The sequence below is a fragment of the Calliphora vicina genome, chromosome 2 (genome assembly GCF_958450345.1).
Source record: "Calliphora vicina chromosome 2, idCalVici1.1, whole genome shotgun sequence".
Taxonomy (NCBI): domain Eukaryota; kingdom Metazoa; phylum Arthropoda; class Insecta; order Diptera; family Calliphoridae; genus Calliphora; species Calliphora vicina.
In genome coordinates, this window is record NC_088781.1 from 120,722,772 (window position 1) to 120,749,673 (window position 26,902).

A 26,902-nucleotide genomic window follows, 5' to 3' on the forward strand; every position below is an offset into this window, starting at 1 on the left:
CAAACAGACAGACGGACAGACAGACTGACGGACATGGCTTAATCGACTCCGCTATCTATAAGGATCCAGAATATATATACTTTGTAGGGTTGGCAATGAAAAATGTAGAAATTACAAACGGAATGACAAACTTATATATACCCTTCTCACGAAGGTGAAGGGTATAAAAAAAAAATTTATTCAAAAAATCAATTCAAAAACAAAAAATTTCAAACAAATGAAAGAACAACTTTGAAAAAAAAAATAATTTTTATACCCTACACCACCATAGTGGGGAGGGTATAATGCGTTTGTGCAGATGTTTGTAACGCCCAAAAATATTAGTCTAACACCCACCTTAAAGTATACCGATCGACTTAGAATCACTTTCTGAGTCGATTAAACGATGTCCGTCCGTCTGGTCGGCTGGCTGTCCATGTAAACCTTGTGCGCAGAGTGCAGGTCGCAATTTTGAAGATATTTCGATGAAATTTGGTACATATTATTTTTTCGGCTCAACGACTAAGCATATTGAAACTGGCTGAAATCGGTTCATTATTTCACCTAGCCCCCATACAAATGTCCTCCCGAAATTGGACTTTATCGGTCATAAATGTTTATTTTATATATGTATCTCCACAAATTCCGCTCCAAATAAGTTTTATATACACAAAATTCATGTCACCAAATTTTGTTATGATCGGTCCATAATTAGTCATAGCTCCCATATAGACCCGCTTCCGAAAATCACTTTAACGTGCAGAAATCGCTTAAAAAATTTTGGTATACTCACAAAATTCAACATAGTAAACTTTCATATAGACACAATTCACACGGCCCATAATTGGTCATATCCCCCATATAAGGCCCACTACCGAAAATCACTCAAAAATATAAATTATTGAAATTTTAAAAGAAAAATGTTTTTGCTCTTTTACATAGTGTAGGGTATTATATGGTAGGGCTTGACCGATCATACTTTCTTACTTGTTTTTGCTTAAAAAATTGTATTACAAATTTTTATTTTGAAGTATAATTTGGTGGAGGGTATATAAGATTCGGCACAGCCGAATATAGCTCTCTTACTTGTTTTTTCTATAGCACTGTGTGACGGTATCTCGGGAAATATTGGGGATATTATAAACAAATTTCACAAGGTTGGAGCTAAGGTACACGACTTCGTAGTTGGTCCTTATAGTTGGTCTCGGGTCTCATATTTTCAAATCGCCAAAAATCTATTTCTGATTCTTACGTGTTGGTTGCAGGTTATATGTGGAAACTACAAACGGAATGACAAACTTATTATAACTTTTGCGCTCATGGTGAATGCCTTAAGAAAAAAAGATATATTGCAGTGCTATCAAAACTCTGAAAACATTTAAGATTTTTGCTCTATGTCAAATATGATGATATTTTTTTTTTTCTAAAAACCTATAGCATTCTTTTATATTTTAAATTAAATAGAAGTCATGAAATATCAAGCACTCCCCAGTATGCAAAATGATTCGAAGTTATATCGAAAATGAATAATTTTTTCGTAAAATTTTATCGATATCGACTTCGATATAATGTCGAGAATGTGCGTGTTTTCCTAAGTAGAGTGCAGAGCGATAAAGAGTCGAAAATCGTTTATTATTCTGATTTTAATTTTTATCGATATACTATACCTTTTTCGGTATTAAAAATGTTCTAAAATGAATCGATTTCGATTAAATATATGAACAATTTCGTATACTTTATACCATCGAGCAATTTCTTCTTGAAATAATGAATATTCAATACCTTTATTATTAGCCAATAATGTTGCGTTAGATGTGTTTTCATTTTCAAAAGCAATAATCTCTGCACATATTTCTGATGTTTGCTGATTTTGAAGATTCGAATTGTCAAAAACAACATCAATAATTGGCTGCGCTTTTCTTTTAAGGCGTCTTCGATCCATTTTTCGTGTTAAACTATATTTTTATGAATATGTTATTGATAGGATAAGAAATAAAATTTTATTTTCTCACAAATTGAGAAAAGAATAATATGTATGTATATAAATTTGTCAATTTGTGAAAAAATAAAATTTGACATTAAAAAAACTCGAATATTATTCGCCATTTCTACAAAATATTCAAATACCATATTCTAAAAAATGTAGATTGGATAGAGCATCATAATAAATTCATATTTTCGATTTTAATTCGAAATAAGTTCGATAAAAAGAACTAACTCGGAATGTTCACTTTCCGAACAACTTCAATTTTAATTTCAAAATGGCTCAAATTTGATCCGAAGACCTTATGAAGGTTAAGCAAATTGTATAGTGAAATTTGTGCGTACTTATGAAACTAAGCCATGCAATGCGACTTCGGTAAATGATGCTAAAATCAATAATGACTAGTTTTCTGATCAAAAAAAGAAAAATAAAACTCAAATTTGTTACACATAATTGTTATTTAATGGTGAATTATACCGAATATTATAAATTTTCTAGAACACATTTGAGTTGATTTTATTCAAGCTATTGCACATTTGTTGCTTCTAAACACTAGCGTTTAGATAAGTAGAAGTAGCGAGTAGTAATCAAAAAGTAATTCATCAAACTCGTTTGTACATTTTCAGAATTCTACAACAACTTACACATCTTAGTCCATTAACTTAGTCACTTATGTGTTTCAGTGTAGTAAGAAATGATAATAAAAATACTATTTGTACTTTTGGTCTACTGATGGGTACTTTTTGACTAAGTAAATTGAGTACATATATGGTTTTGTTTATACATATCTCTTATACTATGAATACTTTTGAGATAGGTCTCAAAAAATAAAAGATTACGCTTGTTTAAATCGATAGTAACAAAAAATTATTTGTTGATTGATAAGTTTTTTTTGCTTTTTTTAAGATAACGAATTTTTATTGATTTTATGACTAGAAGCCATTCGAAGTGATAAATTATTTTATTTGAATCAAAAATAAACAAAGAAATAAACTTATAAAATGTTATTTAAAAATATTTTAGCAATTCATTTCTTTATTTTTTTATATTTTTCTATTTTTCTATTTTCATAAAATAAGAAAGCAACTGATAAGATTAATTGCAAACATTTTGCAAAACCTTACATTTTTTTATTTCGTTATTTTAGTTAAAAGTGCTTAGTTAAGTAAATCGGATTTTTAAAACAAATAAATTTAAGAAATTAATAACTTTATTAACAATATTAAAATTTGTTACAACAAAATGTTATTGCTAAACGAAAATAAAAATTGCAATAAATTTTTTTTATTTGCGATAAATTTACTATGTTTGGTAAGTTTTAGAAAGCGGTTAAGAACATAAAATATTAATTTGAACTTTTTCCTCAACAATAAATTTCAGTGAATTTATCCAAATAATATTTATAACTGGGAAAAAAAAGTGTTAATAAACTTACAAAGCAATTAATAAAATAAAAATGACTATGACTAGACTATGACTAGACTATGACTAGACTATGACTAGACTATGACTAGACTATGACTAGACTATGACTAGACTATGACTAGACTATGACTAGACTATGACTAGACTATGACTAGACTATGACTAGACTATGACTAGACTATGACTAGACTATGACTAGACTATGACTAGACTATGACTAGACTATGACTAGACTATGACTAGACTATGACTAGACTATGACTAGACTATGACTAGACTATGACTAGACTATGACTAGACTATGACTAGACTATGACTAGACTATGACTAGACTATGACTAGACTATGACTAGACTATGACTAGACTATGACTAGACTATGACTAGACTATGACTAGACTATGACTAGACTATGACTAGACTATGACTAGACTATGACTAGACTATGACTAGACTATGACTAGACTATGACTAGACTATGACTAGACTATGACTAGACTATGACTAGACTATGACTAGACTATGACTAGACTATGACTAGACTATGACTAGACTATGACTAGACTATGACTAGACTATGACTAGACTATGACTAGACTATGACTAGACTATGACTAGACTATGACTAGACTATGACTAGACTATGACTAGACTATGACTAGACTATGACTAGACTATGACTAGACTATGACTAGACTATGACTAGACTATGACTAGACTATGACTAGACTATGACTAGACTATGACTAGACTATGACTAGACTATGACTAGACTATGACTAGACTATGACTAGACTATGACTAGACTATGACTAGACTATGACTAGACTATGACTAGACTATGACTAGACTATGACTAGACTATGACTAGACTATGACTAGACTATGACTAGACTATGACTAGACTATGACTAGACTATGACTAGACTATGACTAGACTATGACTAGACTATGACTAGACTATGACTAGACTATGACTAGACTATGACTAGACTATGACTAGACTATGACTAGACTATGACTAGACTATGACTAGACTATGACTAGACTATGACTAGACTATGACTAGACTATGACTAGACTATGACTAGACTATGACTAGACTATGACTAGACTATGACTAGACTATGACTAGACTATGACTAGACTATGACTAGACTATGACTAGACTATGACTAGACTATGACTAGACTATGACTAGACTATGACTAGACTATGACTAGACTATGACTAGACTATGACTAGACTATGACTAGACTATGACTAGACTATGACTAGACTATGACTAGACTATGACTAGACTATGACTAGACTATGACTAGACTATGACTAGACTATGACTAGACTATGACTAGACTATGACTAGACTATGACTAGACTATGACTAGACTATGACTAGACTATGACTAGACTATGACTAGACTATGACTAGACTATGACTAGACTATGACTAGACTATGACTAGACTATGACTAGACTATGACTAGACTATGACTAGACTATGACTAGACTATGACTAGACTATGACTAGACTATGACTAGACTATGACTAGACTATGACTAGACTATGACTAGACTATGACTAGACTATGACTAGACTATGACTAGACTATGACTAGACTATGACTAGACTATGACTAGACTATGACTAGACTATGACTAGACTATGACTAGACTATGACTAGACTATGACTAGACTATGACTAGACTATGACTAGACTATGACTAGACTATGACTAGACTATGACTAGACTATGACTAGACTATGACTAGACTATGACTAGACTATGACTAGACTATGACTAGACTATGACTAGACTATGACTAGACTATGACTAGACTATGACTAGACTATGACTAGACTATGACTAGACTATGACTAGACTATGACTAGACTATGACTAGACTATGACTAGACTATGACTAGACTATGACTAGACTATGACTAGACTATGACTAGACTATGACTAGACTATGACTAGACTATGACTAGACTATGACTAGACTATGACTAGACTATGACTAGACTATGACTAGACTATGACTAGACTATGACTAGACTATGACTAGACTATGACTAGACTATGACTAGACTATGACTAGACTATGACTAGACTATGACTAGACTATGACTAGACTATGACTAGACTATGACTAGACTATGACTAGACTATGACTAGACTATGACTAGACTAGTCTAGTAATAGTCATAATCTAGTCATATGTTTTGGAGAATTTTTATATGGCACATTACTAAAAATATAATTTCTTTCTTTTTCAAGATTACTGGCATTGTTTTAGTTATCATGGGTATACAAGCTATCCATGTCTTCTACGAATTCCAATTATTTTTAATATCGGAATTCTATACGGTATGCATAAGTGCATTCACTATCGGTTCCATTATTATGGTAATTTCGTTATTAGCTTGTTGTGCTTCCTGGAAAGAAAATTATTGTTCAGTACTAACATTCTCCATATTGTTGGCTTTAACTTCCCTGTTGACTTTAGCTGTGGGTATATGGGTTTATATCTTAAGCACCCATGTGCTTAATATCATTGAAGGACCTCTCACTGATTCAATGAAGGAATATGACCCGAATCATTTTAATGTCGTAACTCCACAGTGGGATTATTTACAAAGAACTGTGAGTTATTTTTTTTAATTTTCTGTAATAAATAAATGTTTTCTTAATTCATATTTTTTATATGATTTTTTTTAGTATTCCTGCTGCGGGACTAATAATTACACTGACTGGTTGATCATGTTTGATCAAGTGCCTATATCTTGTTGCTTTATTCCCAGTGGTGTTCTTGGCAATTTTAGTTGTAATACCGATAATGAAAATCCAAATCTTATCCCGTATGGCTGCCTGCATTATTTTTCATACTATATTGAGGCTGAGTTTTATGGACTCGGAGTGGCTGGTATTGCTCTTGGCGTTATAACGGTTAGTGTGTTTTGAGTTTGGATTATTGTTCGTTGAAATAATTCTATTTAACTTTCTGATTTTTTTTTTAGTTCTGTGGCATACTGCTGTCTTGTTATTTTTCTCGTGTTTTTAAATACAAACAAATAAATACAAAACAAGTGGATTGAATTTAAATAATTTGGTTAACAAATACAATTTTTTATATTAATATCATTTAGGTTATTTAGAACTGTTTTAGATATATATTGAACGTTTGCTTAGACTGATCATAATATTTTCGCTTTATTTTAATTTATAAATTTTTCTACCGTCATTATTTTTACTATATTTTCCGAGTATTTTGAACTTTCGCAAGGAATTATCATTTTTCTATTTAATACTTTTATATTTTCACAGATTTATTTATTTGTATTTTTTTCCAGTCACACAAATTCTACTTAGGTATTTGTGCATTTGAAATTATGGTTTTATGATAATATTTTTCCCATATAACTTTAGAAATTTTGCAAATTTTTTGCTCCATCACGACATGATGAAATGCAAATACTCGGTGATGTCTGAGCTCTGAACTAAAATAAAATAAAACTATATAAAATTATACATACTTATTTACCGAAATAATCATAATTTCAAAGTTGCAGTGAGAATTTTGCAACAAAAGTCCAAAACAAAAGAAAAAGTACCAACAAAATTAAATAAATAAATGTGATGAGTACTAAAACACCTGCCAGCATAGTATGCAACAAACATTGGCTTGCAATAAAAATATAGGGCTGAAAACATTTTAACAACTTTTTACACATAAAAGTGTAAAAACTTTTTGATTCTATTTTCACAGTAATAAATGCAATTGAAATTTTTCGGCAGCTTTTTTTGTATTCAAGTAGGTACTTAAATAATAAAAATTATAAAGTTTTGTTTTAAATGTAACAATAGATGTGGGGTAAAAAAAGGAACATGAAATCAAATAAAAGTTAATAAAATTTGATTGCTATGAAGCGGGTACAATTTAAATAGGAAAACTGTGTAACTTAAAATGATTTGGATGAACCAAAAGGAACATTGCTTGAACGTACGCTATTTTTGTATATCATACACAATTTAGGAACTTTCTATAAATAAATCTCAAATAAGATATTTAATCTACTCGTGGTTCTTTCTATTAAGAAATTTCTAACCTAATCGTCGTTCTTCTGTTAAGAAATTTTTTATTAAGAAATTTTTTAAAAATTTTTAACCTAATCGTGGTTCTTTCTATTAAGAAATTTCTAACCTAAGAAATTTTTAGCCTAATCGTTGTTCTTTCTATTATGATTAGGTTAAACATTTCTTTCTATTATGAAATTTTTAACTCAATCGTGGTTCTTTCTATTATGATTAGGTTAAAAATTTCTTTCTATTAAGAAATTTTTAACCTAATCCTAGTTCTTTCTATTCAGAAATGTTTAACCTAATCGTGAAACTTTCTATTAAGAAATTTTTATCCTAATATTGGCACTTTCTATTAAGAAATTTTTATCCTAATCGTGGTTCTTTCTATTAAGAAATTTTGAACCTAATAGTGGTTCTTTTAATTAAGAAATTTTTAACGTAATCGTGGCTCTTTCTATTAAGAAACTTTTAACTTAATGGTGGTTGATTCTATTAAGAAATTTTTAACCTAATCGAGGTTCTTTCTATTAAGAAATTTTTAACTTAAACGGAGTTTTTTCTATTAAGAAATTTTTAATCTAATCGAGGTTCTTTTTATTAAGAAATTTTTAACCTAATCCTGGTTTTTACTATTCAGAAATTTTTAACCTAATCGAGGTTCTTCTATTAAGAAATTTTTAACCTAATAGTGGTTCTTTCTATTAAGAAATTTTAACCTAATCGAGGTTCTTTCTACTAAACAATTTTTAACCCAATCGTGGTTGTTTCTATTAAGAAATTTTTAACCTAATCGAGGTTCTTTTTAAGATAATCGTGATCCTTTCTATTAAGATATTTTAAACTAATCGAGGTTCTTTCTATTAAGAAATTTTTAACCTAATCGCGAACCCTTCTATTAAGAAATTTTTGACCTAATCGTGGTTCTTTCTATTAAATAATTTTTAACCCAATCGTGGTTGTTTCTATTAAGAAATTTTTAACCTAAACGCGAACCTTTCTATTAAGAAATATTTAACCTAATCGAGGTACTTTCTATTAAGAAATTTTAACCTAAACGAGGTTTTTTCTACTAATACATTTTTAAGATAATCGTGATCCTTTCTATTAAGATATTTTAAACTAATCGAGGTTCTTTCTATTAAGAAATTTTTAACCTAAACGATGTTCTTTCTATTAAGAAATTTTTAACGTAATCGAGGTTCTTTCTACTAAACAATTTTTAACCTAATCGAGGTTGTTTCTATTAAGAAATTTTAACATAATCGAGGTTCTTTCTACTAAGACATTTTTAAGATAATCGTGATCCTTTCTATTAAGATATTTTAAACTAATCGCGGTTCTTTCTATTAAGAAATTTTTAACCTAATAGTGGGTCTTTCTATTAAGAAATTTTAACCTAATCGAGGTTCTTTCTACTAAACAATTTTTAACCCAATCGTGGTTGTTTCTATTAAGAAATTTTTAACCTAATCGAGGTTCTTTCTACTAAGACATTTTTAAGATAATCGTGATCCTTTCTATTAAGATATTTTAAACTAATCGAGGTTCTTTCTATTAAGAAATTTTTAACCTAATCGCGAACCCTTCTATTAAGAAATTTTTGACCTAATCGTGGTTCTTTCTATTAAATAATTTTTAACCCAATCGTGGTTGTTTCTATTAAGAAATTTTTAACCTAAACGCGAACCTTTCTATTAAGAAATATTTAACCTAATCGAGGTACTTTCTATTAAGAAATTTTTAACCTAAACGAGGTTTTTTCTACTAATACATTTTTAAGATAATCGTGATCCTTTCTATTAAGATATTTTAAACTAATCGAGGTTCTTTCTATTAAGAAATTTTTAACCTAAACGAGGTTCTTTCTATTAAGAAATTTTTAACGTAATCGAGGTTCTTTCTACTAAACAATTTTTAACCTAATCGAGGTTGTTTCTATTAAGAAATTTTAACCTAATCGAGGTTCTTTCTACTAAGACATTTTTAAGATAATCGTGATCCTTTCTATTAAGATATTTTAAACTAATCGCGGTTCTTTCTATTAAGAAATTTTTAACCTAAACGAGGTTCTTTCTATTAAGAAATTTTTAACGTAATCGAGGTTCTTTCTACTAAACAATTTTTAACCCAATCGCGAACCTTTCTATTAAGAAATTTTTGACCTAATCGAGGTTCTTTCTACTAAACAATTTTTAGCCCAATCGTGGTTGTTTCCATTAAGAAATTTTTAACCTAAACGTGAACCTCTCTATTAAGAAATTTTTAACCTAATCGAGGTACTTTCTATTAAGAAATTTTTAACATAATCGTGGTTCTTTCTATTCAGAATTTTTTAACATAATCGCGGACCTTTCTATTAAGAAATTTTTAACCTAATCGAGGTTCTTTCTATTTAGAAATTTTTAACGTAATCGTGGTTTTTTAAAAAGAAATCAATTAAAAAATTTTTAACCTAATCGTTGTTCTTTCTATTAAGAATTTTTAAACCTAATCGGAGTTCTTTCTATTAAGGAACTTTTAACCTAGTTGTGGTACTTTCTATTATGGCATTTTTAACCTAACCGTGGTAGTTTCTATTAAGAAATTTTTAACTTAATCGAGGTTTATTCTATTAAGAAATTTTTACCTATTCGAGGCTCTTTCTACTAAGACATTTTTAACATAATCGTGATCCTTTTCCTTTTTATGTTAAGATATTTTAACATAATCGTGATCCTTTCTATTAAGATATTTTAACCTAATCGAGGTTCTTTCTAGTAAGAAATTTTTAACCTAATCGTGGCTCTTTTTATTTTTATAAAATACGTATACTGGTGTAGTGTATTATATGGTCGGACATGTCCTGCAATACTTTTTGCTAGTTTCTCTTGAATTGTACTTCATCTTGAATTGTACTTCAATTTTACTTATTTTTGGCTAATTTTATAGCTTCTTAACACAATTCAAAGCTATGAGGTAATAAAACGCAATGATCTTTCGTAGTTTGTATAACGAGATAAAGGAGTTTTAATTTTATTATGTATTTTAATATAGTGTTAAATTTTTACTGAAATGAAACTTAAACGAACTCAGTGTAATATTATCTTTAGAAACACAATATCAGTTGCTTTAAGAAAACTCACTATTAAATTAATGTTCATTTTACTTTAGCCCATAAAAATGTTTAAAAATATTTTCTATTTATTTTTCCTGCACAACCGATTTAAACATCTAATTAACATTAAAACTATTATTTTTTTTAAAAAATACTTCAATTAAGTTCCTTTCATTTTCTGGCCAACTACTCTCATCGTTCACAATTTCAACAAATGTTTATCAATTGCTTTCCTCTACATAGCATTTGTTACAGTCTAACAACATGTTTTTAGAATGTATCAAAATAATTGACAATTTACTACCAAAAAAAAAAAACAAATGTCAATAATTGTGGTTATTTGGCCGCAAACATCACAAAATGAATGTTTCAATAAATACCTTTTCCCATTTATAGTCTATGTATAGTGGAATAGTGCCAACTACAAAATATCATTTTATTTTTATGAAATTTTTCCACAATTTTCTCTAAAATGTAACAAAACATTTAAAGTTAAAAAAATTTTCCATTTTCATTGCATTAAGTTTGTTTTTGTTTCGCTTTTGGCAACAATTGTTGCTACATGTTTATTGCTGCTGCATGAATGATGTATGAGATGGGTGTTTTTGGAGTAGAGGCTGTAAAAAAAATATTTGTTGAAAAATTATGTTGATTTGGGGTGACAAATGGAGTGAAGGAGTACTTTACAGTGGGGTTAATTATAGTAGACTCGAACTATTATGATGTTATTGAATTGGAACCTTAAATTATTAAAAGGCTAAAAATTTCTTAATAGAAAGAACCACGATTAGGTTAAAAATTTCTTAATAGAAAGAACCACGATAAGGTTAAAAATTTCTTAATAGAAAGAACCACGTTTGGGTTAAACATTTCTTAATAGAAAGAACCACGATTAGGTTAAAAATTTCTTAATAGAAAGAACCATGATTAAGATAAAAATTTCTTAATAGAAAGAACAACGTTTAGGTTAAACATTTCTTAATAGAAAGGTTCGCGATTAGTTTAAACATTTCTTAATAGAAACAAACACGATTAGGTTAAATATTTCTTAATAGAAAGAACCAGGATTAGGTTAAAAATTTCTGAATAGAAAGAACCAGGATTAGGTTAAAAATTTCTGAATAGAAAGAACCAGGATTAGGTTAAACATTTCTTAATAGAAAGAACCACGATTAGGTTAAAAAATTCTTAATAGAAAGAAACTCGATTTGGTTAAAAATTTCTTAATAGAAAGAACCAGGACTAGGTTAAAAGTTTCTTAAGAGAAAGAGCCACGATCAGGTTAAAAATTTCTTAATAGAAAGAACCAAAATTAGGTTAAACATATCTTAATAGAAAGAACTGCGATTGGGTTAAAAATTTCTTAATAGAAAGAACCAGGATTAGGTTAAATATTTCTCAATATAAAGAACCATGATTAGGATAAAAATTTCTTAATAGAAAGAACAACGATTAGGTTAAACATTTCTTAATAGAAAGGTTCGCGATTAGTGTAAAAATTTCTTAATAGAAACAAACACGATTATGTTAAAAATTTCTGAATAGAAAGAACCAGGATTAGGTTAAAAATTTCTTAATAGAAAGAACCACGATTAGGTTAAAAATTTCTTAATCGAAAGAACCTTAATAAGATTAAAAATTTCTTTTTAAAAAAGACCACGATTAAGTTAAAAATTTCTTAATATAAAGAAGAATTAGGTTAGTTAATATAAAGAAGAATTAGGATTAGAATTAGATTATGTTAAATATTTCTTAATAGAAAGAACCACGATTAGGTTAAAAATTTCTTAATAGAAAGAACCACGATTAGGTTAAAAATTCTTAATAGAAAGAACCAAGATTAGGTTAAAAATTTCTTAATAAAAGAACCACGATTAGGTTAAATATTTCTTAATAGAAAGAACCACGATTAGGTTAAAAATTTCTTAATAAAAGAACCACGATTAGGTTAAATATTTCTTAATAGAAAGAACCACGATTAGGTTAAAAATTTCTTAATAGAAAGAACCACGATTAGGTTAAAAATTTCTTAATAGAAAGAACCACGATTAGGTTAAAAAATTCTTAATAGAAAGAACCACGATTAGGTTAAAAATTTCTTAATAGAAAGAACCACGATTAGGTTAAAAATTTCTTAATAACAAGAACCAAGATTAGGTTAAAAATTTCTTCATATAAAGAACAACTACAGCCAAATAGTAGTGTCAAATTTATTTCCAATGTATTTTGATTCTTCCCACTGTGCATGACAATTGTGTAGGCTTTAAAGTTTTTATTATTTTTATTAAAATTCGATGCAGTTTGAATTTTTCGATATGTAAAAGTCATTGGTTATTGGAGTAAAGCATTTACGAAAACCAAAATAAATTTAAATTTTGTAATTCTGAATTTTACAAAATTAACCACTGTGCCATATGACCAAATCAAATGGAAACTAATAAATGAAAGTAAAATGTTTGAAATACGATATCTATTAAACATTTCTGGCCATACACTACATTTTATAACATTTTCTTTTCAAATCACATCATTGTTTTTAGCATTTTGTTAAATTAAAGTATAACAAATTACATTTATAAAACATAATTTTTAATAATGCGCTTAACAATAAGGAAAAATTAAACAATAGCAACAACCACAATAACAGTAGCAACAAAAACATGAAGTAAAACCCTTTAGGGTGCCACATTAGAGTAAAATTCTGGAATAAATATGAATATTTTTGACGTGCTTTCGTAGAACAGACAAATAAAATTAACGTTAATTAGCTCATATATACACAAACATTTTGTGTAAAGATCCCAGCAGTTCTAGGAGACTGTCCTGAACTATTGATTTTATTTATCATTTTGGAAGGACAACTAGCTACTTGAATAGTTACATAGATTCACTTACCATACTAGCTACCTAACTGGTTTCTTGAAAATTTGCGGATGGTAATTGACTTCAAATAGTCAGATATAGGCAGTCCAATAACCGACTGCGTATAAACAAAACTTCCTCCGTCATCTCTCCAATAGATTACTTCTGTTGAATAAAATAACTACTTTCTAAAGTGCGGTACAAAATAAACCTTTAAAGTGACTACACTCTAGGTTACCTATAGACACTAAAGTGACAATTGACTTTGCGCTAGTTTACATGTAATGTCGGTATACTTAAGAAATAATAATATAAACTATATGAGAATTATATCAACCGAAAAGATATCAACCGAACAAAGCACAAAATAAACGTTTGGAGTGACTACACTCTAGATTACTAAGAGACACTTAAGTGACAATTAACTTCCCGCTAGATTACTTGTGATGTATAAAGTAACCAATTGACTTTTTTCTTCTATATAAATTGGAATCAACCAGTGGAATACATTGACTACCTGCTTAACTGCCGGGATTTTTATTTAAATATTCCTTTGTTGGTGTGTCAAATTATAATGGTGGTAAAAATTTAGGTATGATGAGAAAATTAAATAATAACGTTAGCTTCCTACTATATGTTTTCATCTTTTTTTCTTTTGGTTTATTATAGCCAAGTCATTGTACTGAAGAAAAATCTGCTTTTATTTTTACTGAATTGTTATTGTTTTCTATAGACGCATTCATTGGCTGTTACTGTGTGGAGCAGCTAAAGCCAAAGGTATGTTTTTTCATCAACCATAAGCCGGAAAGTAAAGACTGAATGTACACATTCCCAGGTACAAGCAGTTAAAAAAAAGGATGACATTTTAGAGGTAGCAGTGGCAGAAAAATACATAATTACAACTTAATGTAATTAAATGTACGCATTAAAACGTTTAATATAAAAAACGAAGGCAACACCAAAAAAAAGCCTCATTATTTAAAAAAAAAAACAGAAGAGGTATTGAGATATCTCTACAGTTTAAAGGGTGTTTAAAAAATAGATTAAGGTTCAAATTTTGTCTGATAGTAACAACATTTTAGTGCAACACTTAATGTCTTAATATACCAGGTTTTATTAAGTTAATTTTCTGAAAATAACACCTCTTTTTAAACCACCTTTCATTATTATTCTTACACTATTACTATCCTTAGACGCACTCCGATAAAACTCAACCTTCATACCTTTATTTATTCACCGGACGACCTTTTTAGACCCTAACAAATTATGCTGGCATTTAAAATCAACTACACTGACTCTCTTGCCAAACTACTGACAAAGTATAGTACCAGAGTAGTCTGGAAATGTAACATTCTTCCATATTATGCAAAATTGTTAAGCCAACCATAATGACAATAAATTTTTATAAGCTTGAAATAATTTCATCTTGTGTTTTCTTATATTATTCTTTGTTATTTTTTTTTCCTAACGTAAATATAAATTTAAACAAATTGTTGGAGTTACAAGTAAACAAAGCAAAACTATTTATGAAATATATTTTTAATTTAAAGTCAGGGAAGCTAAGAAAAAAAAGTCTTAATTAATAAGAAATAGAAAATTAAGGTAAAAATAAATGTAAGTGCAATATTGGGCTATAAAGAATCTTACAACCCTTCATTTAACATTATGGGCCATGAAACTAGAATACCAGAGTGTACTTAACAAATGTATGGTATATCAAGGGAGTGACCCCAAAGCCCAACAATCGAAGCTTAACTTAGGCTATATAAGGAGCTATGGTAAAGGGTAAACTAAGATTATATAAAGATCTACGATCGAAGCTTAGTCTTTACTATATAAAGACCAACGATTGAAGCTTAGTCTGGACTATATAAAGACCCACGATTGAAGCTTAGTCTGGACTATCTAAAGACCTACGATTGAAGCTTAGTCTGGAATATATAAAGACCAACGATTGAAGCTTAGTCTGGACTATATAAAGACCTACGATTGAAGCTTAGTTTGGACCCACGATTGAAGCTTAGTCTGGACTATATAAAGTCCAATGATTGAAGCTTAGTCTGGTCTATATAAAGACCTACGATTGAAGCTTAGTCTGGTCTATATAAAGACCAATGATTGAAGCTTAGTCTGGTCTATATAAAGACCTATGATCGAAGCTTTGTCTGGTCTATACAAAGACCAATGATTGAAGCTTAGTCTGGTCTATATAGAGACCAATGATTGAAGCTTAGTCTGGACTATATAGAGACCTACGATTGAAGCGTAGTCTGGACTATATAAAGACCTACGATTGAAGCTTAGTCTGGGATATACGAGAACCTACGAATGAAGCTTAGTCTGGACTATATAAAGACCAACGATTGAAGCTTAGCCTGGACTATATAAAGACCCACGATTGAAGCTTATTCTGGAATATATAAATAACTACGATTCGAGCTTAGTCTGGACTATATAAAGACCAATGATTGAAGCTTAGTCTGGACTATAGAAGACCTTCGATTGAAGCTTAGTCTGGACTATCTAAAGACCTACGATTGAAGCTTAGTCTGGACTATATATGAACTTGCCATTGAAGCTTAGTCTAAACTATATAAAGAGTTGTGATTGATGCTTATTCTGGACTATAGAAGACCTTCGATTGAAGCTTAGTCTGGACTATATAAAGACCTACGATTGAAGCTTAGTCTGGACTATATATGAACTTGCCATTGAAGCTTACTCTGAACTATATAAAGAGTTGCGATTGATGCTTATTCTGGACTATATAAAGACCTACGATTGAAGCTTAGTCTGGACTATATAAAGACCTACGATTGATGCTTAGTCTGAGCTGGAACAGGATGAACTGTTGCCCACCTTTATCTTCTATTATCGCTCATAGAGGAGCTTCTGTTGATTTAGCTATTTTTTATTTACACCTAGCCCTTGAAGCCTAGTCTGGACTATATAAAGACCCACGATTGAAGCTTAGTCTGGACTATATGAAGACCTTCAATTGAAGCTTAGTCTGGTTTATATAAAGACCTACGATTGAAGCTTAGTCTGGTCTATATAAAGACCAATGATTGAAGCTTAGTCTGGACTATATAAAGAGTTACGATTGATGCTTATTCTGGACTATATAAAGACCAACGATTGAAGCTTAGTCTGGACTATATAAAGACCCACGATTGAAGCTTAGTCTGGACTATATATAGACCTACGATTGAAGATTAGTCTGGACTATATAAAGACCCACGATTGAAGCCTATTCTGGACTATATAAAGACCTACGATTCAAGCTTAGTCTGGACTATATAAAGACCAACGACCGAAGCTTAGTCTGGACTATATAAAGACCAATAATTGAAGGTTAGTCTGGTCTATATAAAGACCAATGATTGAAGCTTTGTCTGGACTATATGAAGACCTTCGATTGAAGCTTAGTTTGGTTTATATAAAGACCTACGATTGAAGCTTAGTCTGGACTATACAAAAACTTGCCATTGGAGCTTAGTCTGGAATATATAAAGACCAACGAATGAAGCTTAGTCTGGACTATATAAAGACCAGCGACCGAAGCTTAGTCTGGACTATATAAAGACCAATGATTGAAGCTTAGTCTGGACTATATGAAGACCTTCGATTGGAGATTAGTCTGGTCTATATAAAGACCTACGATTGAAGCTTAATCTGGACTATATAAAGACCCACGATTAAAGCTTATTCTGGACTATATAAAGACCAACGATTCAAGCTTAGTCTGGACTATATAAAGACCTATAATTGAAGCTTAGCCTGGACTATAAAGACCTACGATTGAAGCTTAGTCTGGACTGTATAAAGACCTACTATTAAACCTATATCTGGACTACATAAAGACCTACAATTGAAGCTATAATAGGACTATGTAAATACATACCTACAATTGTAACTAAATTCTTACCAATTCTAAAAATATATCCATTTTAAGTAAATTAATAATCAAATATTGCAACTTGAAAACAATTCGTGACTAAATACGTCTAAGTTATCCACTTAGACACATTCAAGTAAAAAATAAGATATTATTATGCTTAACATACAATTATAAAAACAATTTTATTATTTATTTTTTTTATTGGCAAGACAAAAATCTTTACAAAATTTCTCATTATTATTAGTGTTTGAAAATACACCCAGAAAGTATGTATTTCGATTATGCCCGCAATTTCAAGATGTAGATATATGAAAACAAAAAATTAATGTCAACTTACCTTTTAAGTAAATTTATCTGCTGGGTATTTAACACCATAGATATCTATTTGATGAAGTTACGACGTATAAATATGTTGTATATTAATTTATTTATTAATTTTCCTTTGTCTACCAAAATTCTCCGAGTGTATGTTTCACTTGTTGTCTCAGCATTTGCAAATTTTTTTTTATCGTCATTTGGCTTGAAGCATTTTATCAAATTAAAAAATTATTACAATTACTAAAATAGCAACATATTTCCCTATTCTATAGATTCCCTTTATTTCTTTCTATCTTCACCTCCTACACTTAAAGTCTACAAAGTTACGAATACATACACATCTCGTACAGAATACCTTGAGGGATTTTTTTTCGTGCTGTAATAAATGCAGCAATGAAAAAAATCCGAAAATCTGCTAGAAAATCGTGGGTAATTTCTGTGCCATAAAATGCTTAAAAACTTAAATGTTGAGGAAAGCATGATGAGGAAAAAAAAAATGAACCAAGTGACGCTTTAAATTAATAGATTTTTTTTCGTGTATACTTAATTTTTTTTTTGTCACACAAAACAAAAAGTTATCCGTGTTACTTAAATTAATTACAAAGTATTCATAGCTTTAGTTACAGAAAACTAATATGTATAAAAAAAGCATGGAATTTATATTAGAACGAAAGAATAGAAAGAATTGTTGGACGCCAAGAAGGAGAGCAAGAAAAGAATTTAGCAAATCATAGTCATACCCTGGCTATATTTCAGCAGTTTCATACTGTACGTGTATAAGAAAAGCGTTAAGATGGAAAGGCAGCAGCAAGAAAAAATAGCTGGGAAAATAAACGCATTTAAATCAAGTTAATGACAAAATTTTAACCACTTTTTTGTATTATTCCAAGGATTTAATATACACATTTTCTTGGCAGGGAAATACAAGACGAGAGTTTATAAAATTAACCCATATTCTAAATTAAAAATTTTACTGGAACTGAACTAGAAATGAACTAGAATCTGAACTAGAATCTGAACTAGAATCTGAACTAGAATATGAACTAGAATCTGAACTAGAATCTGAACTAGAATCTGAACTAGAAACTGAACTTGAACCTGAATTAGAATCTGAACTAGAATCTTAATAAGAATCTGAACTAGAATCTGAACTAGAATCTGAACTAGAGTCTGAACTAGAATCTGAACTAGAATCTGAACTAGAATATAAACTAGAATCTGAACTAGAATATGAACTAGAATCTGAACTAGAATCTGAACTAGAATCTGAACTAGAATCTGAACTAGAATCTGAATTCGAATCTGAACTAGAATCTGAACTAGAGTCTGAACTAGAATCTAAACTAGAATCTGAACTAGAAACTGAACTAGAATCTGAACTAGAATCTGAACTAGATGCTGAACTAGAATCAGAACTAGAATCAGAACTAGAATCTGAACTAGATGCTGAACTATATGCTGAACTAGAATCTGAACTAGAATCTGAACTTGAATCTGAACTTGAATCTGAACTTGAATTTGAACTAGAATCTGAACTAGAATCTGAACTAGAATCTGAACTAGAATCTGAACTAGAATCTGAACTAGAATCTGAATTAGAATCCGAACTAGAATCTGAACTAGATGCTGAACTAGATGCTGAACTAGAATCTGAATTAGAATCTGAACTAGAATCTGAACTAGAATCTGAACTAGAATCTGAACTTGAATTTGAACTAGAATCTGAACTAGAATCTGAACTAGAATCTGAACTTGAATCTGAACTGGAATCTGAACTAGAATCTGAACTAGAATCTGAACTAGAATCTGAACTAGATGCTGAACTAGAATCTGAACTAGAATCTGAATTAGAATCTGAACTAGAATCTGAACTAGAATCTGAACTTGAATCTGAACTAGAATCTGAACTAGAATCTGAACTAGAATCTGAACTAGATGCTGAACTAGATGCTGAACTAGAATCTGAATTAGAATCTGAACTAGAATCTGAACTAGAATCAGAACTAGAATCTGAACTAGATGCTGAACTAGATGCTGAACTAGAATCAGAACTAGAATCTGAACTAGAATCTGAACTAGAATCTGAACTTGAATCTGAACTTGAATCTGAACTTGAATTTGAACTAAAATTTGAACTAGAATCTGAACTAGAATCTGAACTAGAATCTGAACTAGAATCTGAACTAGAATCCGAACTAGATGCTGAACTAGATGCTGAACTAGAATCTGAACTAGAAACTGAACTAGAATCTGAACTAGAATCTGAACTAGATGCTGACTAGAATCTGAATTATAATCTGAACTAGAATCTGAACTAGAATCTGAACTTGAATCTGAACTTGAATCTGAACTTGAATTTGAACTAGAATTTGAACTAGAATCTGAACTAGAATCTGAACTAGAATCTGAACTAGAATCTGAATTAGAATCCGAACTAGAATCTGAACTAGATGCTGAACTAGATGCTGAACTAGAATCTGAATTAGAATCTGAACCAGATGCTGAACTAGATGCTGAAATAGATGCTGAACTAGAATCAGAACTAGAATCTGAACCAGATGCTGAACTAGATGCTGAAATAGAATCTGAATTAGAATCTGAACTAGAATCTGAACTAGAATCTGAACTAGAATCTGAACTAGATGCTGAACTAGATGCTGAACTAGAATCTGAATTAGAATCTGAACTAGAATCTGAACTTGAATCTGAACTTGAATCTGAACTTGAATTTGAACTAGAATCTGAACTAGAATCTGCACTTGAATCTGAATTAGAATCTGAACTAGAATCTGAATTAGAATCCGAAATAGAATCTGAACTAGAATCTGAACTAGAGTCTGAACTAGAATCTGAACTAGAACCTGAACTAGAGTCTGAACTAGAATCTGAACTAGAATCTGAACTAGAAACGGAACTAGAATCTGAATTAGAATCTGAACTAGAATCTGAACTAGAATCTGAACTAGAATCCGAACTAGAATCTGAACTAGAATCTGAACTACAATCTGAACTAGAAACCGAACTAGAATCTGAACTAGAGTCTGAACTAGAATCTGAACTAGAATATAAACTAGAATCTGAACTAGAATCTGAACTAGAGTCTGAACTAGAATCTGAACTAGAAACTGAACTAGAATCTGAATTAGAATCTGCACTAGAATCTGAACTAGAATCTGAAGTAGAATCTGAACTAGAATCTGAACTAGAATCTGAACTAGAATCTGAACTAGAAACTGAACTAGAATCTGAACTAGAGTCTGAACTAGAAACTGAACTAGAATCTGAAGTAGAGTCTGAACTAGAATCTGAACTAGAATCTGAACTAGAAACTGAACTAGAATCTGAACTAGTGTCTGAACTAGAATCTGAACTAGTGTCTGAACTAGAATCTGAACTAGAATCTGAACTAGAATATAAACTAGAATCAGAACTAGAATCTGAACTAGAATCTGAACTAGAATCTGAACTAGAATCTGAACTAGAATCTGAACTAGTGTCTGAACTAGAATCTGAACTAGAATCTGAACTAGAATATAAACTAGAATCAGAACTAAAATCTGAACTAGAATCTGAACTAGAATCTGAACTAGAATCTGAACTAGAATCTGAACTAGAATCTGAACTAGAATCTTAACTAGAATCTGAATTAGAATCTGAACTAGATTCTGAACTATAATCTGAACTAGAATCTGAACTAGAATCAGAACTAGAATCTGAACTAGAATCTGAACTAGAATCTGAACTAGAATCTGAACTAGAATCTGAACTAGATTCTGAACTATAATCTGAACTAGAATCTGAACTAGAATCTGAACTAGATTCTGAACTATAATCTGAACTAGAATCTGAACTATAATCTGAACTAGAATCTGAAGTAGAATCTGAACTAGAATATGAACTAGAATCAGAACTAGAATCAGAACTAGAATCGGAACTGTAATCTGAACTAGAATCTTAACTAGAATATGAACTAGAATCAGAACTAGAATCAGAACTAGAATCTGAACTAGAATCTGAACTGGAATCTGAACTAGAGTCTTAATTAGAATCTTAACTAGAATCTGAACTAGAATCTGAACTAGAATCTGAACTAGAATCTAAACTAGAATCAGAACTAGAATTTGAACTTGAACTATGGCTGATGGAAGATGGTTTGCTCTAATAATGGGTATCTTAAGCATAGGGAACTATACTGAGCCTCCAATGGATTAACTGCATACACTTGAGCTTTATAAATATTGTGTAATTTATTTTTCCGTGGCAAGTTAATAACTAAAACCGAGTCCTTTTTGTTTGTAATAAATGTTTATTTTATTGAGCAAAGAAAGAAATTGTAAATTAATAAAGTCTCTTACAAAATAAAAAAATAAATTAAAAAATTTAACACTTCGTTTATGAATCTATGGCGAATTTTGGATATGTTTAAATATGCTTTAAATTGTTTCCTCACATCATTTCACTGCACACTGGCATTTCGACACAAACACTCAGATTTTTGGTTGCAGTAACCATCATCGTATTTCATTGCATTACACAGGGCACCACAAATCGCTTGAGCCAATTCATTATTTTCCATGTAAGAGCAAAGCTCCAAATGCTGTTGCACCAATAAATCCTGCAATTTAATTTCATTGGCTTCATCAACAGCTACGGCAAAGTGTGTTGTCGATGATAAAACGACCAGACAAATTAAAAAGGCCAAAAATATTTGTTGTATAGACTTCATGTGGGCTGAGTACTTTTGCTTTTTACAACTAAACTTGGAATGAAAAAATTCAAACTCAACATGTGGTTTAAATACGGGCTTTATAATGATTTGCTGTAGGTTTTTTTTCAGGTGTTTAATTAAGAAAATAAACATTGCAAATATATAAATATGACACACTTTCTGTGCTACAATTTGTTTAAAAACAGTTGTGCAGCTATGCAGTTCTGTTTCTAATAAAAAAAGACTTGATGGATTGAAAAATGATGTTTTTGTAGATGTTTTTTATTTATTTATAGTTAAATAAACTTGAGTCGCGACAGTTATGTAAAAACGTCAGTAGCCTCACATATAGAGGGCAGCCTAGTTTCACTTTTTTGTTGACATTTTGGTAAATAAACTTTATTATAAAATATAAAAATTAAAATAAAAAAAAAGAAAATTCTTAGTAAAAATGTCTAAACCACATTACAAAGACGATTGTAATAACTCATTTCTGAAGATGTCCATGGTACCTTTGCCATGTCAGGAATGTCAGCTTAATCCTACTGGCTGCATACGATCGGAGAGTATCGAGTGGCTGCTAGATCTTAAGGATAACTTACCCATCTGGAGTCGTTTGAATGAAATCAATACCTGTGGTTTTAAACGTAAATTGCCCATGTCTATTACCAAAAATTATGATATTGAAATCCAGGGACGTTTGTGGTCTCTCTGGAGCCATAAATGTAAACATAACAACATTGAGGGCCATTCAAAATCTACACATAAATCATATATGGCTACCACGGTACTGGCATTATGTGCAGCTCGTGTGATACGTTTAAATATATGGAACTCCCGACTAATGGATTGTATTTTGAAGAATGGCCGTCAATTCTACCAGAAAAGTTTAATGAAATCTTGCTGCAGCAATAAAGAATTTCAGCTTGAAAATCTAGACACCTACTGTTGTTTGGAAGGCATACCATTTAGACTTTATATTAAAACTGTTCAACAAGGACTTCTATACAGCATACCCCTGAAATGTCAGCCTAATTTGGCCTATGCTTTGATTCAGTTTTTCACCCATTATCAATTTGGCCTATTGGAGTGCAATAAACGCATCTTGGGAATTGGGTTTATAGACGGTCCTAATGGTGGCTATTTTATGTATGATGCCCAAAGCATGCATCAACCTTTATTTCCAAAAGATGTCTCAGCTACTTACATGCTAAGAACGAATCACTTGCAAGTTTTACTATATTGTCTGATTGTTAGTCTAAATGTAACTTATATGCATGCCTCATTTTGTCTGCACCATGTTGAAATCACTGTAGTTGAAACAAAACTGCCCAAAATAGAACGTGACCCTTGCAAGCGCAGCCATTTGAAATGCAAACGCATTCTACCTAAAGAATTTTGGAAAACACCCTCGGCTATGTCACTTAAATCGCCATCTTCTAAAACAAATTCATACGAAAAGATTCCAATATGCAAAAGTCTTCATCAAAAACCCGATGATGAAAAGTCAAACAAACCAAAATATCGCCGCAAAATTCACAATATCACTAAGGAGCAAGTAGAAAATAGTCTAATTAAACCTCTTGTGGATGTCGATCGCAAAAGTGAGGAAGATCTTAAAATCCAAAAGGATTTTGTTAGAATGATTTGCTCAGAAACTATGGTAAATCTAACAACGGCTGAGGAGTCTCAGCGTTTGGATAAAGACTTTATGCATAATTTGTTAGATATTTTGGTGTTGGGTCCTAAGACGTGTTTAAACTTAAGTAGAAGTTAGTTAATGTTGAACAAATTTCTGTAAAAATCCAATGGATTTACAAATAAATACATATGACTTACCAAATGTTCAATTTTCAATTTAAAATCCAAAATTTAACTCCCATTTCAGTTCTGGTTTAGATTCTAGTTCAGGTTCTAGTTCAGATCCTAGTTCAGATTCTAGTTCAGATTCTAGTTCCGATTCAAGTTCAGATTCTAGTTCCGATTCTAGTTCAGAATCTAGTTCAGATTCTAGTTCGGATTCTAGTTTAGATTCTAATTCCGATTCTAGTTTAGATTCTAGTTCAGATTCTAGTTCAGATTCTAGTTCAAATTCTAGGGCAGATTCTAGTTCAGATTCTAGTTCAGATTCTAGTTCAGATTCTACTTCAGATACTAGTTCAGATTCTAGTTCAGATTCTAGTTCAGACTCCAGTTCAGATTCTAGTTCAGATTCTAGTTCAGATTATGGTTCAGATTCTAATTCCGATTCTAGTTTAGATTCTATTTCAGATTCTAGTTCAAATTTTAGTTCAGATTCTAGTTCAGATTCTAGTTCTGATTCTAGTTCATATTCTAGTTCAGATTATAGTTCCGATTCTAGTTCTGATTCTAGTTCAGATTCTAGTTCAGATTCTACTTCAGATTCTAGTTCAGATTCTAGTTCAGATTCTAGTTCAGATTCTAGTTCAGATTCTAGTTCAGATTCTACTTCAGATTCTAGTTCAGATTCTAGTTCAGATTCTAGTTCAGATTCCAGTTCAGATTCTAGTTCAGATTCTAGTTCAGATTATGGTTCAGATTCTAATTCCGATTCTAGTTTAGATTCTATTTCAGATTCTAGTTCAAATTTTAGTTCAGATTCTAGTTCAGATTCTAGTTCTGATTCTAGTTCATATTCTAGTTCAGATTATAGTTCCGATTCTAGTTCTGATTCTAGTTCAGATTCTAGTTCAGATTCTAGTTCAGATTCTAGTTCAGATTCTATTTCAGATTCCAGTTCAAATTCTAGTTCAGATTATAGTTCAAATTCTAGTTCAGATTATAGTTCAGATTATAGTTCAGATTCTAGTTCAGATTATAGTTCCGATTCTAGTTCTGATTCTAGTTCAGATTCTAGTTCAGATTCTAGTTCAGATTCTAGTTCAGATTCTAGTTCAGATTCTATTTCAGATTCTAGTTCCGATTCAAGTTCAGATTCTAGTTCAGATTCTAGTTCAGAATCTAGTTCAGATTCTAGTTCGGATTCTAGTTTAGATTCTAATTCCGATTCTAGTTTAGATTCTAGTTCAGATTCTAGTTCAGATTCTAGTTCAGATTCTAGTTCAGATTCTAGTTCAGATTCTATTTCAGATTCTAGTTCAGATTCTATTTCAGATTCTAGTTCAGATTCTAGTTCAGAATCTAGTTCAGATTCTAGTTCGGATTCTAGTTTAGATTCTAATTCCGATTCTAGTTTAGATTCTAGTTCAGATTCTAGTTCTGATTCTAGTTCAGATTCTAGTTCAGATTCTAGTTCCGATTCAAGTTCAGATTCTAGTTTAGATTCTAGTTCAGAATCTAGTTCAGATTCTAGTTCGGATTCTAGTTTAGATTCTAATTCCGATTCTAGTTTAGATTCTAGTTCAGATTCTAGTTCAGATTCTAGTTCAAATTCTAGGGCAGATTCTAGTTTAGATTCTATTTCAGATTCTAGTTCAAATTTTAGTTCAGATTCTAGTTCAGATTCTAGTTCAGATTCTAGTTCAGATTCCAGTTCAGATTCTAGTTCAGATTCTAGTTCAGATTATGGTTCAGATTCTAATTCCGATTCTAGTTTAGATTCTATTTCAGATTCTAGTTCAAATTTTAGTTCAGATTCTAGTTCAGATTCTAGTTCTGATTCTAGTTCAGATTCTAGTTCAGATTCTACTTCAGATTCTAGTTCAGATTCTAGTTCAGATTCTAGTTCAGATTCTAGTTCAGATTCTAGTTCAGATTCTACTTCAGATTCTAGTTCAGATTCTAGTTCAGATTCCAGTTCAGATTCTAGTTCAGATTCTAGTTCAGATTATGGTTCAGATTCTAATTCCGATTCTAGTTTAGATTCTATTTCAGATTCTAGTTCAAATTTTAGTTCAGATTCTAGTTCAGATTCTAGTTCTGATTCTAGTTCATATTCTAGTTCAGATTATAGTTCCGATTCTAGTTCTGATTCTAGTTCAGATTCTAGTTCAGATTCTAGTTCAGATTCTATTTCAGATTCCAGTTCAAATTCTAGTTCAGATTCTAGTTCAGATTATAGTTCAGATTCTAGTTCAGATTCTAGTTCAAATTTTAGTTCAGATTCTAGTTCAGATTCTAGTTCAGATTCTATTCATATTCTAGTTCAGATTCCAGTTCAGAGTCCAGTGCAGATTCTAGTTCAGATTCTAGTTCAGATTCTAGTTCAGATTCTAGTTCAGATTATAGTTCAGATTCTAATTCCGATTCTAGTTTAGATTCTAGTTCAGATTCTAGTTCAAATTCTAGGGCAGATTATAGCTCAGATTCTAGTTCAGATTCTAGTTCAGATTCTAGTTCAGATTATAGTTCAGATTCTAGTTCAGATTCTATTTCAGATTCTAGTTCAGATTCTAGTTCAGATTCTAGTTCAGATTCTAGTTCAGATTATAGTTCAGATTCTAGTTCAGATTCTATTTCAGATTCTAGTTCAGATTCTAGTTCAGATTATGGTTCAGATTCTAATTCCGATTCTAGTTTAGATTCTAATTCCGATTCTAGTTTAGATTATAGTTCAGATTCTAGCT

General features: G+C 30.7%; 3 protein-coding genes across 3 annotated transcripts; 2 read left to right on the forward strand and 1 right to left on the reverse strand.

The window, feature by feature from the left end:
* The first annotated feature begins 3,116 nt into the window (after positions 1-3,116).
* LOC135951757 (CD63 antigen-like) lies at positions 3,117-6,497 on the forward strand. The gene is made up of 4 exons (XM_065501456.1): positions 3,117-3,274; positions 5,670-6,035; positions 6,111-6,338; positions 6,410-6,497. The coding sequence occupies exons 1-4, from the start codon at positions 3,206-3,208 to the stop codon at positions 6,485-6,487; spliced, it is 741 nt and encodes a 246-aa protein (XP_065357528.1). The 5' UTR covers positions 3,117-3,205; the 3' UTR covers positions 6,488-6,497.
* Positions 6,498-19,001: 12,504 nt separating this feature from the next.
* Positions 19,002-22,373, reverse strand: LOC135950816 (clumping factor A-like; the record flags this gene model as incomplete). The annotated part of the gene is made up of 2 exons (XM_065500343.1): positions 22,113-22,373; positions 19,002-19,925 (listed from the first exon to the last, which is right to left on the reverse strand). Coding segments are annotated over exons 1-2 (1,185 nt in total), but the record flags the coding sequence as incomplete, so codon positions are not given.
* A 370-nt stretch (positions 22,374-22,743) lies between these two features.
* On the forward strand, positions 22,744-26,146 carry LOC135950817 (papilin-like; the record flags this gene model as incomplete). Its single annotated transcript, XM_065500344.1, has 3 exons — positions 22,744-24,127; positions 25,227-25,700; positions 25,947-26,146. Coding segments are annotated over exons 1-3 (1,995 nt in total), but the record flags the coding sequence as incomplete, so codon positions are not given.
* Positions 26,147-26,902: the final 756 nt, after the last annotated feature.